The following is a 16159-nucleotide window of genomic DNA, read 5'->3' on the forward strand; positions in this document are numbered from 1 at the left end:
CATTTTAACACTTTGCAAATATTGGTAGGCTCCTAAAAAGCCTTTTATTTTAATTTCTTTGGATCCCTTCCCAGATACCTACTCAGGTGCAGGATCTGATTAAATTCATAAGCTTCCCTACTCTCCTATTCTTTTAAGTCCATAGATGGGCTGTATCTAGACTGCAGTGTCAAATAGGTAATTTGCACTATTCAAATTGGAAAAAGATAGGCAATTTACTTTCAAAAGAGGCTTTTCCAAAATTTGGCGTGTCTACACAGCACCAAATTTCAGAAAAAAGTGCTCTTTCGACACATCCCTTATGCCTCATAGAACAAGGTTTACTGGGATGGCGAAAGAGCGCATCTGCTTTTTTGAAAAACATTTCTGAAAAGTGGATGCATTCCTTGGATGTGCCATTGCTTTTCCGGGATACTGAAAGTATCCCGGAAAAGCAATGCAGTCTAGATGTAGCCATGAGGTACTTGTGCATAAGTGCTTCTCTACAAAGCCAGGACATGATCAAGACTTCATTACAGACTGGTTTTGGTAAATCTTTGAAGGCTCCATAAAGTTTCATACTTACTCAGTACTGATTGTACCTTTTTAAAATCTGCCAGTCCGCTGAAGTTGCTCAAACCAAGAATTCTGGTTCTTGAGGATTGAGACTCAGGCCACTTACTGGAGGATTGATGCTCTGGCGCTTGATCTTCCGGGGTTTGATTTAGTGAAATTGAATGCTGATGGTAGCCCCATTGGCGCCACTACTCATCACTGTTGTGAGAAGTTAGAGAAATTGATGGGAGTGTTTCTCCTCTTCACCTCCCACATGGAGGTGGTTCCAAGCTTGGCTTGTCATATGTCATCTCCAACTATGTCATTTTCAAAGCTGGAGTTGTGTACCTTAAGCCAACCTTTCCCACAAAGTGCAAATATTGCCTCAGATGGAAAAGGACTCCAGAACAAAAAGACAGAGCAGAGTACAAGTCTAAAGCTACAGAAAACAGATTAACCTAATCACTGTAACTGCTGAATTGTTTGATGCAAACGTTACACTCTGTTAGCTTGCAAGAGACTGTAATATATGCTACATGATAATACACAAGACTACAGAATCAAAGAAACTTCTGTAGGACGTGTGTCACATATGGATCAGATGTCAAGATCACCCTTCACAGAGGTAAATTTAAGTTTAATTTTTCAAAAGCAAAGACATTTTTAAAACTACGGAGTCAAATTTGTACCAAAAATCCCAAGCAACAGAACCTTTAAATGACATTACAGAGTGGCAGAATAACATTTTACAGTTTTACCTTAAAACAGGGATGGGCAAAAATTTTCACAAGGGGACCACCCCAAGAATTTGATAAGTGGTCACAGGCCGTATTTTTCTACTATATTAATGCAGTGGGTACAGGGTCTGGGACAGAGTTTGGGTGCAGAAGGGAGCTGTGGGCAGGGGATTGGGGTACAGGAGGCGGGGCAGGGTATGGAAGGAAGTTTGGATACAAGAGGGACTGTCGGGGCAGGCTAGCCATGAGTTTCTTACTGTAGGTGACTCCTAACTAGTGGTCCATTAGGGCATTCAGGCAGGCTATCAGCCTGCTCTGGCCCCACATGTCATTCAAATCACCTGGCTGCCGAAGGAAGCACATCTCTGCATGCATCGCCCTTGGGGAAAGGGGACATCAGGTCTCCACGTACTGCCCGTGCCCACAAGCACCATCCCTGCAACACCCGTTGGTTGGTTTGCAAACTAGATAGGAGAAGCAATTCTTCTGCTCTGTTTCACACTGATAAGGCCTCAGCTGGACCATTATGGCAGTTGTGGGTGCCACATTTCAGGAAAGATGTGGGCAAATTGGAATTAGTCCAGAGAAGAGCAACAAAAATGAATGTAGAGCTAAAAAACATGAACTATGAGGAAAGATTGGGAGAAAGATGGGTTTGTTTAATCTGCAAAAGAGAATACAGAGGAGAGGGAAACAACATAACATTGTTAAAAGAAGGGAGAAAAATATTCTCCTTAATCTCTGATAAGACAAGAAGAAATGGGATTGTGAAATCTCCATCATTGTAGATTGTCAAGAGCAGGTTAGAGAAACATCTGTGAGGAATTGTCTAGATTAGGGCTACTCAACATGTGGCCAATGGCCCGTTTGTTTGCAGTCTGCAGTGCGGTTTGGGTTTATGCAGGGCTCACCATGTGGCCCACGGGTGGGATCCTTTGAACATGGCCTCCACTGGGATTCCTGGCCACATTAAAAGTGCAGTCATAGGGGTGGAAATTGGGTAACTATTGCATTTTATGAATATCAGCAGAACTGACTTAAATGGGACCTGCATGTTGTGTAGTCTTGCCTTAATCTTTGTATTCATGCCGGTCAGTGTGAAAGAAGCTATTTGCATGTATATACAACCACAATTAAGTTGCAGCCCTCTGCATGTGTTGTGAGTAACACTGTTGCCCGTGGGGCTTCCAAAGATGAGTAGCGCTGGTCTATATAATATGCAGAAGTGGTGAGGAGTCCTGTGGCACCTTATAGACTAACTGAAGTGTTGGAGCATAAGCTTTTGTGGGCAAAGACCCACTTCGTCAGATGCAGGACCACAGGACTCCTCACCACTTGTGCAGATTCAGACTAACACGGCTACCCCTCTGATTCTAAATAATATATGGCCCTGCCATAGAACCACAGAATACTAGGACTGAAAGGGACCTCGAGAGGTCATCAAGTCCAGTCCCCTGCCCTCATGGCAGGACCAAGAACTGTCTCTAGACCATCCCCAATAGATATTTATCTGACCTACTCTTAAATATCTCCACAGATGGAGATTCCACAACCTCCGTGGGCAATTTATTCCAGTGTTTAACCACCCTGAAAGTTAGGAACTTTTTCCTAACGTCCAACCTAAACCTCCCTTACCGCAGTTTAAGCCCATTGCTTCTTGTTCTACCCTCAGAGGCCAAGATGAACAAGTTCTCTCCCTCCTCCTTATGGCACCATTTTAGATACCTGAAAACTGCTATCATGTCCCCCTCAGTCTTCTCTTTTCTAAACTAAAGAATCCCAATTCTTTCAGCCTTCCTTCATAGGTCATGTTCTCTAGACCTTTAATCATTTTTGTTGCTCTTCCCTGGACCCTCTCCAATTTCTCCACATCGTTCTTGAAATGCAGTGCCCAGAACTGGACACAATACTCCAACTGAGACCTAACCGGCGCAGAGTAGAGCGGAAGAATGACTTCTCGTGTCTTGCTCACGACACACCTGTTAATGCATCCCAGAATCATGTTTGCTTTTTTTGCAACAGCATCACACTGCTGACTCTCATTTAGCTTGTGGTCCAATCTAACCCCTAGATCCTTTTCTGCTGTACTCCTTCCTAGACAGTTGCTTCCCATTTTGTATGTGGGGAACTGATTGTTCCTTCCTAGTGGAGTACTTTGCATTTGTCTTTATTATACTTCATCCTGTTTACCTCAGACCATTTCTCCAATTTGTCCAGATCATTTTGAATTATGACCCTATCCTCCAGAGCAGTTGCAACTCCTCCGAGCTTGGTATCATCTGCAAACTTAATAAGTGTACTTTCTATGACAATGTTTAAATAGTTGAGGAAGATATTGAACAGAGCACTGCAGAACCCCACTTGTTATACCTTTCCAGCAGGATTGAGAACCATTAATAACTACTGTCCGAGTACAGTTATCCAGCCAGTTATGCACCCACCTTATAGTAGCCCCATCTAAGTTGTATTTGCCTAATTTATTGATAAGAGTATTATGCGAGACCATAGCAAATGCCTTACAACAGTCTAGGTATACCACGTCCACCGCTTCTTTCCTATCCACAAGACTCGTTATCCTATCAAAGTAAGCTATCAGATTGGTTTGACATGATTTATTCTTTACAAATCCATGCTGGCTGTTCCCTATCACCTTACCACCTTCCAAGTGTTTGCAGATGATTTCCTTAATTACTAGATCCTTTATCTTCCCTGACACAGGAGTTAAACTAACTGGTCTGTAGTTTCGTGGGTTATTTCCCTTTTTTATAGATAGACACTATATTTGCCCTTTTCCGGTCTTCTGGAATCTCTCCTGTCTCCAGTGATTTTCCAAAAATGATAGCTAGAGGCTCAGATACCTCCTCTATCAGCTCCTTGAGTATTCTAGGATGCATTTCATCAGGCCCTGGTGACTTGCAGGCATCTAACTTTTCTAAATGATTTTTAACTTGTTCTTTTTTTATTTGATCTTCTAAACCTACTCCCTTCCCACTAGCATTCACTATGTTAGTCATTCCTTCATCAGACTTCTTTGTTTCGGTCTTCACTGAGAAGTCATTAAGCATCTCTGCCATTTCCAACTTTCCTGTTACTGTTTCTCTCTCCTCACTGAGCAGTGGACCTACCCTGTCCTTGGTCTTCCTCTTGCTTCTAATGTATTTATAAAAAGTCTTCTTGTTTCCCTTTATTCCTGTAGCTAGTTTGAGCTCATTTTGTGCCTTGGCCTTTCTAATCTTGCCCTTGTATTCCTGTGTTGTTTGCCTATATTTATCCTTTGTAATTCGTCCTAGTTTCAATTTAATAGGACTCCTTTTTTATTTTTAGATCATGCAAGATCTCATGGTTAAACCAAGGCCGTCTTTTGCCATATTTTCTATCTTTCCTACGCAGTGGAATAGCTTACTTTTGGGCCCTTAACAATGTCCCTTTGAAAAACTGCCAACTTTCCTCAGTCGTTTTTCCCCTCAGTCGTAATTACCATGTGACCTTACCTATCAGTTCTCTGAGCTTACCAAAATCTGCCTTCCTGAAATCCATTGTCTCTATTTTTCTGTTCTCCCTTCTACCCTTCCTTAGAATTGTGTACTCTATGATTTCATGGTCACTTTCATTCAAGCTGCCTTCCACTTTCAAATTCTCAACCAGTTCCTCCCTGTTTGTTAAAATAAAATCTAGAACAGCTTCCCCTCTCCCTCCCACCCCCCCACCCCCCCGATAGCTTTTTCAACCTTCTGAAATAAAAAGTTGTCACCAATGCAGTCCAAGAACTTATTGGATAGTCTGTGCCCCGCAGTGTTATTTTCCCAACATATATCTGGATAGTTGAAATCCCCCATTACCACCAAATCTTGGGCTTTGGATGATTTTGTCAGATGTTTAAAAAAAGCCTCATCCACCTCTTCCACCTGGGTAGGTGGCCTGTAGTAGACTTCTAGCATGACATCACCCTTGTTTTTTACCCCTTTTAGCCTAACCCAGAGACTCAGTGCTTCCATCTCCTACATCCATCTCCACCTCAGTCCAAATGTGTACATAAAGCAACACCTCCTCCCTTTTTTCCCTGTCTATCCTTCCTGAGCAAGCAAGCTGTACCCTTCCATTCCAATCATATGTATTGTGCACATAGTGCAGTGGACAGGACTAGATGACTTCAAGGACCCTGCCAATTCTACAGTTATCCTAGCAGTGTGCAAGTGCAAAAAAAATAGCACTGTCCATCAATATACTATAAAGATATTTATAAAATTGCTGATGTCACTTCCAGCATGAATTATCTTTCAGACAGGATTGAATTTAACCCATGGTGAACAGGTCCAAATTGAATTATAACAGATTCAGTAACTATGCTCTAGCTTAGAGTTCCATCTGAAGTACAACATGATTTTAAGACTTCAAATGAAGGCTTAAAGAAAACAAAAGCAAACTTAAGTTTCCCCTTTTTGGGCTGCACATTTTTATAGTTTATACAGGGACATGCAATAGCTACTAAATGATTTCTTTTGGGTAAACATTAACAACTAATAAGTCTTAGTTTGATCATTTGATTCTTTTGTTTGTCCATGTACCAGTACACTGTGGAAGGAACACAAGAAATGGTCTTTGTGACAGTAGCTGAACTTAATGAATCCCTTTTGTCCCTAACCAATAAGACATACTGGCTTTAGGCACATTGACAGGGATATTTTTATGCATCTAACTCATTACAAGACTTAGAGTGAATGCATTTTTAGTCTTACACTAATTTTGCTGGATTCAATGAAGTGTGGGAGAGAATAAAAGGAAGAGACACCTTTTTTTTGTTCCTGCACATCTGAAGTTCTCAACTTTACTTTGGCAAGGATAACAATTAATTAACGTTCCTACCTTTGCCTGTTTTCAAACATATTACAATCCCTTCACGTAATGAAGTACAAATTGGCAGCACAATGAAGGGAAGCCCCATTTTGCTTTTGAGACTGATTTTTTAATAGTAAGAGCTAAACTCAAGAAGGTTCAGAGTTGGGATTTGGATAAGTGCCCAAACATGTCAGATATGTCACTAAAAAACCTAGATGTTTAGATTTGCAACACAGAAGTGAGGATCTTTTTGGAGATCTCTTCCATTTCTGGTCAGTCTGGATGAACTGACATATTTCTGTTCTTGGATGGAAAGCTGAGGGAAGTTCAGAGATGTGCAAAAGTGAAAACATATTACCCAGGGTTTTTTTTTCAAACTTGAAAATAGATGTGGTTTGTGTTTTGCATTTGCAGTTCAAAACAGGACTTTGAACCTCACAAGATCAAGATCTCATTTATTTTGCAAATATTGCTTGGTTTTAGCTAGAAGTATTGAGACAGATGGATCATTTGATGATTACCTATTCTGTTCATTCTCTTGGAAGCACTTGGCATTGGCAATGTGTCAGAAGACAGGGTACTGCGATTAATGGACCATTGGTTTGACTCAGTGTGGCCATTCTTATGTAGAGGTGTCAGTATGCTGGATAAATCTGACTGAATTAAGATTAAATATTTTTGGAGTGCCTGATATTAAAATGCAAAATGTTTACGTGTTATTATAAGACTATATCCCTGGGAGGAGACATGACTAATACCAGCTGTAGGAAAGGATAGTCCTAATTTCACTTGAAGCTCACAGTGCCCCCTTCACACCCTCCACTTACACAGAACTCAGCCTTTGCAAGCTTTTCCCTGGGAAGACTGTCTTTGTCTGCTGAGCACCTGTTACAAGATCAGAGGTCCAAGCTATACAAAAATAAATCTCAGCTGCCTGGGTACATTTGGTCTTAGACAACAGCGGTTACAAAGTTGTGATAACAGAAGAAACACCTTGGTGGGGGTTGATGGGCTGATCACGGGCCTGAATCCTTGCTGCATCTGGGGCAGTGAATGTAGGTTCTTCTATTGTTTCAGAACACTTTCATCTTAAGAATACATGTGCTTGCTTGGAAAGAGTTGTGTGGTAACTTATACCTGGGTAAAACTACACTGCTTTGATGCCCATGAGGAGAAGGCAAAGTAGGCCTGCCTAGGCAGTCTTACTGGCTGGAGAATTCTCAGTGTAGGAAGGGAATTCTGCATGCTGGGAAAAAGCATGGGCAGGAGGAAGACACAAAGGTGTTTCTACCCAAGTGAGGGGACAACTGAGGAGCCCCAAGCAGGTACCCTTGCTAGACCCAGAGGGAGTACAGGTGCAATTTCTCTAAAATGGGACCGTTTTAACAATAGGGCTTTTCCTTATGAAATTTTGACTAAAACCTTTCGTGATTATGTACTTCCACTATCTTATTCGACCTTCCTTTTTTCATAAGCCTGAAGGATCAGATTAGCTGTTCTGTATCAGCTTGCACCTCTTCTGGGCAGCTAACCTTCCATCTCATAGGATCTTTTTACCCATAGGTTTGGAGAGACAAGTTTGATAGTGATACATGGCCTTGTGTCCACCCCAAAAAACAGAGCAGTTTCTTTCAAGTCCCAGATCACACACTTCCCGGGAGAGCCCCCCCCCCCCCCCCTCGCATTGGAAACTGGCCAAGGAAACTCTTTAAAAAACAACAACAACAACAACAACAGCTTAGTGTTAACTTATAGTACACCAAACCTTGCATTCGTAGGCTCCATTTGGACAAAGTACCAGTCAGGGATTTGCTAAAACAGATTTCAACCAAACATCTGTTCTACCACATAATTGCAGAAACATCTCAATTCCTGACGTGCGTACATCTTTTGTAGTTAGATACTCATGTCTCAGTGGTTCAGTCTCTGTTCATAACTCCCAGCAACAAATGGAAAGAGCCCCATTTTTTTTTTTTTTGGTCTGGTTCCTGAACCAGTGACCTTTCTCATGGTAGGCAAAAGCGATAACCACTGCTACAGAAGTATTATGTGGACTAATAGAAAAATACTCTCCCTATTTGCCCACTATGCATTCCTCATACAACCCAAGGTATCAACTTTGATTGAGGGTTCAGGTTGTCTCTCTCCACCCAAAAAAGAAAGTGAACTAGGCTCAAGATTTTGGTCACACCACTTAGGCTGTATAAATTAATTTTGTGTTGGATCCTCATCAATAAAGTAAGTATTGCTCCAATGAGTTCAGAGTTACACCAGCTGAGGAGCTGGGCTCATTTTATTTTTCCACCAATTAATCAATCAGGGCATATTTAAGTAACAGAGCAGCGTCACTGAATCATGTCCCAGGGAAGCGTTTACCTGGTCATGAAATGACAGGCACGACTCCATTACAATAGGAGGTATTTTTGTCTAGTAAAAGATATGTTTTCTGCCTCTGACAGGGAACCAAGAGGCACGTAGCCTAGTATTCAGCAGGTGCAAGATCCTGAATGTCAGTCAGTTAGTACAGTACACAAGTTGACAAATGAAGATTAAAAGAAAGTAACTGCCATGTGCATTTCTTGTACAGAGTAAACCATAAAATCTTGAAGATGGTTTTAAAAAAAAAAAAACACAACATCATTTACCAGGACAGTCTCTTTGTCCACAGAACACTAGCTCCTTCTCCCCTCCCCCCCCCCCCAACAAAGCTGTCCCAGTTAGAGTAATTCTATATTACTTCAACATTGTTGATTCCATGAACAATATGGTTCCAGATCTTTCCCCTCCCATAGAAGAACCTTTGGGAAGAAATCTCTACAAGGATTTCTCTCTCAGAGATCCATCCATCTTCCCTATCAGCAAAAGTGATCTACTCCCATAGGAGGCTTTGGAACTTGCCCTGAAATTTAGCATACCCTCAGGCTTGGTCTACACTAAAGGGGAAGCCAAATTAAGAAACATCAACTACAGCTATGTAATGAACATAGCTGAAGTGGTATATCAAATTAGCATCCACAGTGGGGGGGGAGGGTGTCAATGGGAGCAAATGCTCCTATCAGCTTCCCTTACGTCTTGACTTCACTAGACCCGCTAAATGGAACCCCAGAAGATTGATCACAGCAGCGCCGATCTTCTGCATAGCGTAGACATGGCCTCAGAGATCCACACTGCCTGTAGACTCCAGAGATTCCACCCACCTGGCAGCGTGGGACCCACTCTGGCTGCCATTACCCCCAGGAAGAGCTCTGCAGAAGACACTAGAGATTCTTCACAAAGCTGAAGGGAGAACAGTCTGAAGAGCCTGGACCTACCCCAGCTGGCCTGTTCTAGCCACAGTCTGTACCTGTGTCTCCATTCAGGACTGAGGGGAGATGAAAGTCTGGAAAAAGAGTGCAGCAAAATCAGATGATGAGTTCCATTAGCTGATGGACCAAATGGTCATGACCCAAGTGTCATCTTGAATGATACGAGTCACATTACCACAAATCCCTGATGTAACAGGTGAGTTAAATACAACTTGATCATAGCATTAAAGTAATAACAGAAATTAGTAGTCTGTATTCACATGCAACCCTCTGCTAGGACGTCATTAAGGAATATAGCAGTCAAATCTCTTTCATCCCACTGAAGATCTTAAGAGGTTAGAAATGATAACAGTTTGAACTTAAATGCAACCCCCCAATTAGCAGGTATTCACAATCCACACCAGTTTAGCCTGATACACAGTGGGCTACGTCTAGACTGGCATGATTTTCCGCAAAGGCTTTTCTCTGTCCCTATCAAGCCCTTTTTTGATGGTAGGAGAAACTACAGTTGTGTTGTAGGATGCAATATTATACTATACATTCTGACTAGCTCTATACTTATCTTCTCGTGAAAGTTATCACTGTAAGACATGAGGAAACTCATGGAGCGATACAAATTATTCTTAGTAAATGGGCCAGTCAACATAGAAAACTAATACCCCTCAAAGCCACGGCCAGAAATTTCAGTTTTAGTTTGATTTAAAAAAAAAAAAACAAAAAACAAAAAAAACTAGCACATTGGTATACCAAAGGGCATATAAACAGAATGTTAAGATTGCAAAGTCAAGCACAGAAGAATTATGAAGCCTCAGAAATGAGGTTACCCCTGCCAACTTTATTTTGCCTCTTTTTAACATGTATGCACGATATAGTCTTTAGCTACATGATGTAGAAAATGACATATTTCCTGGGAATGTTATATGTCCCTCAGTTTACCTGTGTGACTTTACTATTAGATTTTTTTTAAAAAAAATATTATTCTGCTTGCAGCAAGTTAAATCAAAAGAGGCAGGGAGGAGTGAGTAGGAAGCAAAACTAAAAGATCTAAGGTTTATCTAGAAAGAGTACCACACATCCTTCCGAGAAATAACGAGCAAGCTACTCACTGGAAAATTCCCTATCAGCTCTTCCCCAGAAGGGCAACCGGCCTATTAAATTTTCCAGGGCCTAAAACTAAGATCAAAAGAACACTAAGCCACTAAAACTCACACCCAACAGGAAAAAGGAAAGGGAAGCACCTTCTCTTTCACCAGCTGGTATTTCTGGGAAGCAGGGTCTGTCACCAGCTGGTATTTCTCCCTCATTGCTGGTCTTGGTGAAACAGCCCTTCTGTCTCTGACATCCCCAGTCAATAGCTACTCAAACCACTCAGTGATCTCTCAGCCTTTGTGTAACTCAGCCCTCTGGCCTGCACCATAAGAGCCACATCCCTTCTGGAAAGTCCCCCAAAAGCCTCCACGTTTCAGTCACCATAGACCCAGTCCTAATCTAGGCTCAGTCTTTACCCCTGAGGCAGAAACCACCCTTCTAAGGGTGGGGGAATCCAGAGTGCCCTCTCCCCTGGTTCCAGCCCTGGAACACTATGCAACTAGGATCAATTTTTTTACAATGCAGGACTTACTTCCTACTTTGGCCTGTTGGTAGACATCTGCCATGGAGCTACCTTCTTGGTTCTATTTCCCTGAAGACATGTCTTCCTATGTAACTTCTAGTCTCTTGATAAAGTGCTTTCTCAGGTAGGTCTCTTGTTTTCTATCCTGTAGGCCAGCATATAAGCTCCCCTCTCTCTAGCCTCCCTTTCTGGCCTAGCTGAATCCAATCCTTAATTACTCATCTCCCCTCCACATGCCACAGAATAGGCTAAATTGGGCTCTCCAGCTCCCATTACCCTTATCACTGCAGTGTGGGTTTATTTCTTCCCTCATACATATTTGAGGCAGAAAGGCAAGAGGACTGAGGCAGGTGCTCTGCAAGGTATGCTTGAGACAGCTGGGCTCACTTGAGCACTGAGAGAGGTGATAAGCTGAAGTGAAATCCCAAGATGTGTGGGCCTGATGTTAACACCCTCCCCGCCCCCCCACACACACATACCTGGCAGCCTAAAGGAATCAGCCCGACCAACAATACATCTGTTTGAAAGGAGCTGTCTGAAGTTATTTTAATTAGCCACTAGCTCACCAAGGAAAGTCTTGCATATGGAGACCATATGTCCAGTTCTGGCCGGGACAGTCCCTTTTTTAGGACTAGAGGGGTGTTTCTGCCTCAGGAGAAAAAGCTGCAGATTGAGTCTAGATTGGGGCCTGGTCCATGGTCACTAACACTTGAGGGGCTTTTTGGGGGACTTTTGCTGTCTTGACTTTGACAAAACTGAGTATTGGTCAGTTGGCAAGATCCAGGGGTGTGTGCAAGGGAGGGCAAGCAGGAACACAGGCCCCTATAATTGTCAGGGGCCCTGAACTTTCTGGTCCAGGGGTCCATAGGCAAGGGAACTAGGGGTGCAGCTGGGTGCAGCAATACTCCTAAGCTTCTGGCTTCTTATCCAGGATCCCAGGTGCCACCCTGCATAGCAGGGGCTCCTACACCAACCCCGAGCTCTGGGTTCCTGGCTGCTGCCCTACATGCTGGGGGCTCCGCTGCCAGTCATGTGAGCTGGGGTCCTGGTTTGAGCCCCGTATGCCAGGGACTTCTGTTGCTGGCCTCAGCTGGGGGTGGGGGTGGACAGAGGTGAGGTGGCTTGGCACCCCTGCTTTTAAAAATGTTCCCACACCACAGCCAGGGCCACAGAGGCAGGGAAGATCAAGATCAAGAAGTGGCGGGAGGAGGGGACAAATGAGCTCTTTCTGGAGTTGGGTGAGTGGGCAAACTTCTGTGCCCTGCAGAGAAAGGTCATTTAAATTCCTGAGCATGCTCCTGACAAGAGCAAACTGGACCAATCCACAGTTTTGCCAAAAATGGGACGGGACCTTTAATGGAGTGTAGGGGAGTGTGCAGGGGGTAGTGAGTGGCAATGCCAGCTCTGCACTGGAGGGAGGCCTCAGGAGAGCAGTTCAGGCCAGCCAGTCCCTCCCTTTCGGAAAATATGGTCATTCTAGGCAAACATGAGAGCTGGGCTTCTTGCATGACCACACTTGGAAACCAGCAGTGTCCAGAGGGGTAAAACTGCAGGGCTTCACCCAGCAAGAGTTGAGAGAGCAAAACCTGTCACCTGAGGAGAATACGGGGGTGCACAACGCTGCTCTCACTATAATCCTGGCAGGACAGTGTTTAGAATGGATTGCCAGGCTCCAAGAGAGCTACACCATGTAGTTCCACATAGGACAGAGTGTGGGTCTAGGTCGGTTGCTTGGAAAGAGCCCAGGAAGAGATGGCAAGTGCAGCTCACCTGAGCCAGAACAAATGACTAAGCACCTTTCTTCCACCTAACTCCCCTCGCTCTATGTAGCATTGGGGGGCCTGCCTTACTTACTGCTCACTGTCGAAATACTGCCCTGCCTACAGAATTATTCATTCCCTCATGGGCTTGTCTACGATGCTCACTCCTGCAACATCCAAGTACTTCACAACCCTCAATGTATTTTCACAACACCTGTGTCAGGAGAGGGGAGAGATCTCCATTTTACAGATGAGGAGCTGAAGCACCAAAACATTAATATCAGAAGGGCATTTAGGGAGCCTGATTTAACAAACCTATGGCCTAGTTTTTCAGAGCACTTCATTTTAACTGGCTTCAGTTACAGGTGGGAGTGCTCAGCAAGTATGCAAATCAGATAACAGATTGCTTGCGCTGGCACCTAGAGGCAGTCAGGCATACACATTTAGGGTACATCTACACTGTGAATGCTTTGGGTTGTCTACATGCTTTGGCACTCTCTTTCGGAAGAAGTTTTTTTAGAAGATCTCTTCCGGAAAAGCGTCTTTCAAAAGAATCCTGCAGTCTAGATGTAGCCTTGGTTTACCTCAGCATCTGCAGGCATGAAGCCCTGTAGGTCCCTGAGACTGAAGTTTGTCATTCCTGGCCAATAGGAGAGTCAGGAAGTGGTGCAGGCCAGGCCATTGCTTCCTACAGCTCCCATTGGCTGGAAATGGTAAACCATAGTCACAGGGAGCCGCGGGGCTCCATACCTATGGACACTGAGGTAAACCAAGCATCTGTTGGTCTGCTATTACCAGTATGTGGCCCACAGGCCAGAGGTTCCCCATCCCGATTTACAACCAACAATTTCTTTCATCACAGAGTCCTCATTCATTCCCAAACCACTGCCCATCTTGTACACTGACGGATCCCATGGAAAAATTAGTGTCTGATCATATAAGTAAAGTTCTGTCACAATACAGACACACAATATTATATTTTATGTATGGGGAAACCGAGGTCCAGAGCAGTTGAAGTGACTTGCCCAAGATCACACAGCAGGCCAGTGGCAGAGCCAGAAAGTGTGTTGATTAGCACAATTTCCTTTGATCACTATGATTCTACGAAACATAAAGAAATCTCTGCTCGTGATGGAGGAAATTGGGGAATGAGAACTTTCAAATATGTATTAGTAGCAAAGACTCCATCACCATCTAACTGACATATTATCAGGATGAGATGGGGACAATATTATTAGCAATCTCTGAAACTCAGTTGCATAAACTTCGTTATTAGTAATGGTATTTTGAGCAAGAATTTGATTTATAGATTTTTAATTTCCATCTGATTGTACACTCCATGATGGAAATGTCAAGGAACATTGGGAAAAAATTCTGAACTGTCTGTAAGTTTAAACTAGCGGTGTAATGTACTGACTCACGCTGCTTGTAAGTGTAAATATTTTGTTAACAAGAGGTAATGTTTAACTGATATAAATTGTTGCAGAACTAGATTGTATTTGTGAGCTGATTAGCATTCCATTCATAGAGCAGTCCTTTAGTTCCTCAAGTACATTTTCTTCAGGTCTTATGTAAATATTGTCTTGCTAAAATTACTTCACAAATAAAGTTATCTTTTTTAAGCAGCATGCTATTATTGGAATGCAGTGGTCTCCAACCTTTTTACACCCAAGATCACTTTTTAAGTCTCAGAACAGACGAAGATCTACTGCCCCGCCCCTTCCTTGAAGCCCCGCCTACATTACATGAGGAAATCTAATGTAAATGTACTGCGCAGGTGCACAGTTCAGAGAGGGCTCAAGAGCTACTCTTAGAGCCCCTGAGATCTACCGGTAGATCGCGATCTACTGGTTGGTGACCACGGGAATAAAGCAATGAGAGAAAGTCATTGACCAGCTCTTCAGCCTCCACATTCCTTTTCCCTTGCTCCAACAGTACAAAAGAGGTTCAAGGTTGCAGTACCTAGACATTTGAGGATTTCCCTGGCCTGGGATAATCGCTGAGTGGCATAAAAATCAAGCAGGAAGCAGAGTGGCAAGATCATGCTGTATTCTGGCAGTCCCCATAAATGTTACTTAATTACTTATGTTAATGCTAATTCTTTGAACCAGAATAGTAGTTCTCAAACTGTGAGTTGGGACCCCAAAGTGGGAGGCGACCACTTTTGAATGGTCCTCAGGTTTTGGGTTTGCCTCCCTTCCACCCTCTTGCTACCCGTGCCCAGAGCAGTGGAGTTCTGGCTTGGGCTCAAGCTTCAGTCCCCTTTCTTAGGGTCATGTAGTATTTTTTGTTGTCAAAAGAGAGTCATGGTACAATGAAGTTTGACAGCTGTGGAACCAAAAAATTAGAACAGCATAAGGTCACTTTTCACAAATAACTGTTGTTTTCCAGGATTCACAAGGGTAGGATGGAATTTCTGTTCTTACGTCTTCATGGCTGAGGATGTTAGGGAGATTCCCAAACCTGAGCCATTCTTTTTAGGTGACAAATCTGAGGAACTGTTCCAGAGTGAGTTTCATTAGAGAAGGTTTTGGAACAAACTGATAAACTTAACAGTAACAAGTCACCAGGACCAGATGGCATTCACCCAAGAGTTCTGACAGAACTCAAGTATGAAATTGCAGAACAAGTAACTGTGGTTTGTAAGCTATCCTTTAAATCAGGTTCCGTAACTAATGACTGGAAGACAGTTCACATGATGCCAATATTTAAAAAGGCCTTTAGCAGTGATACTGGCAATTACAGACTGGTAACTCTAACATCAGTACCAGGCAAATTAGTTGAGACTATAGTAAAGAATAAAATGGTTAGGCACATAAATGAGCATAATTTGTTGGGGGGGGGGGAAGTCAACATGGTTTCTGTAAAGGGAAATCACGCTTTACTAATCTACTAGAGTTCTTTGAGGGGGTCAATAAACATATGGACAAGGGGGATCCAGTGAATATAGTATACTTAGATTTCCAGAAAGCCTTCGACAAGGTCCCTCACTAAAGACTTTTAAGTAAAGTAAATTTTCATGGGATGAGGGAAGGTCCTCTCATGGACTAATAACTGGTTAAAAGACAGGAAACAAAGGGTAGGAATAAATGGTAAGTTTTCAGAATGGAGAGAGGTAACTATTGGTGTCTCCCAAGGGTCTGTACTGAGACCAATCCTATTCAACCTATTTATAAATGATCTGGAGAAACAGTGAGGTGGCAAAGTTTGCAGATGACACTAAACTGCTCAAGATAGTTAACACCAAAACAGACTGTGAAGAGCTTCAAGAAGATCTCACAACACGCAGGGAATGTCTACACTACAGCACTATTTAGAATTAACTTAATTCGAAATAGTTAATTCAAATGAAGCTAATTCAAAATAACACATCTA

At 42.9% G+C, this 16159-nt stretch overlaps 1 protein-coding gene across 2 annotated transcripts in view; it reads right to left on the minus strand.

Moving 5' to 3' along the window:
- LOC102450210 (uncharacterized) overlaps positions 1-16159 on the minus strand; it is a 174846-nt gene that overhangs the window by 77688 nt on the left and 80999 nt on the right. The window contains exon 1 of one of the 2 annotated variants that reach the window (XM_089780862.1): positions 11034-11454. The exons of the other annotated variant lie outside the window; for it this stretch is intronic. Within the exon in view, the coding sequence (XP_089636988.1) occupies positions 11034-11067 (34 nt within the window). The 5' untranslated portion in view covers positions 11068-11454. Of the gene's footprint in view, positions 1-11033; positions 11455-16159 lie in introns of those variants that run through there. 2 annotated transcript variants of the gene reach the window in all.

Source organism: Pelodiscus sinensis, chromosome 10 (assembly GCF_052426305.1).
Source record: "Pelodiscus sinensis isolate ZL-2025 chromosome 10, ASM5242630v1, whole genome shotgun sequence".
Lineage (NCBI taxonomy): Eukaryota > Metazoa > Chordata > Testudines > Trionychidae > Pelodiscus > Pelodiscus sinensis.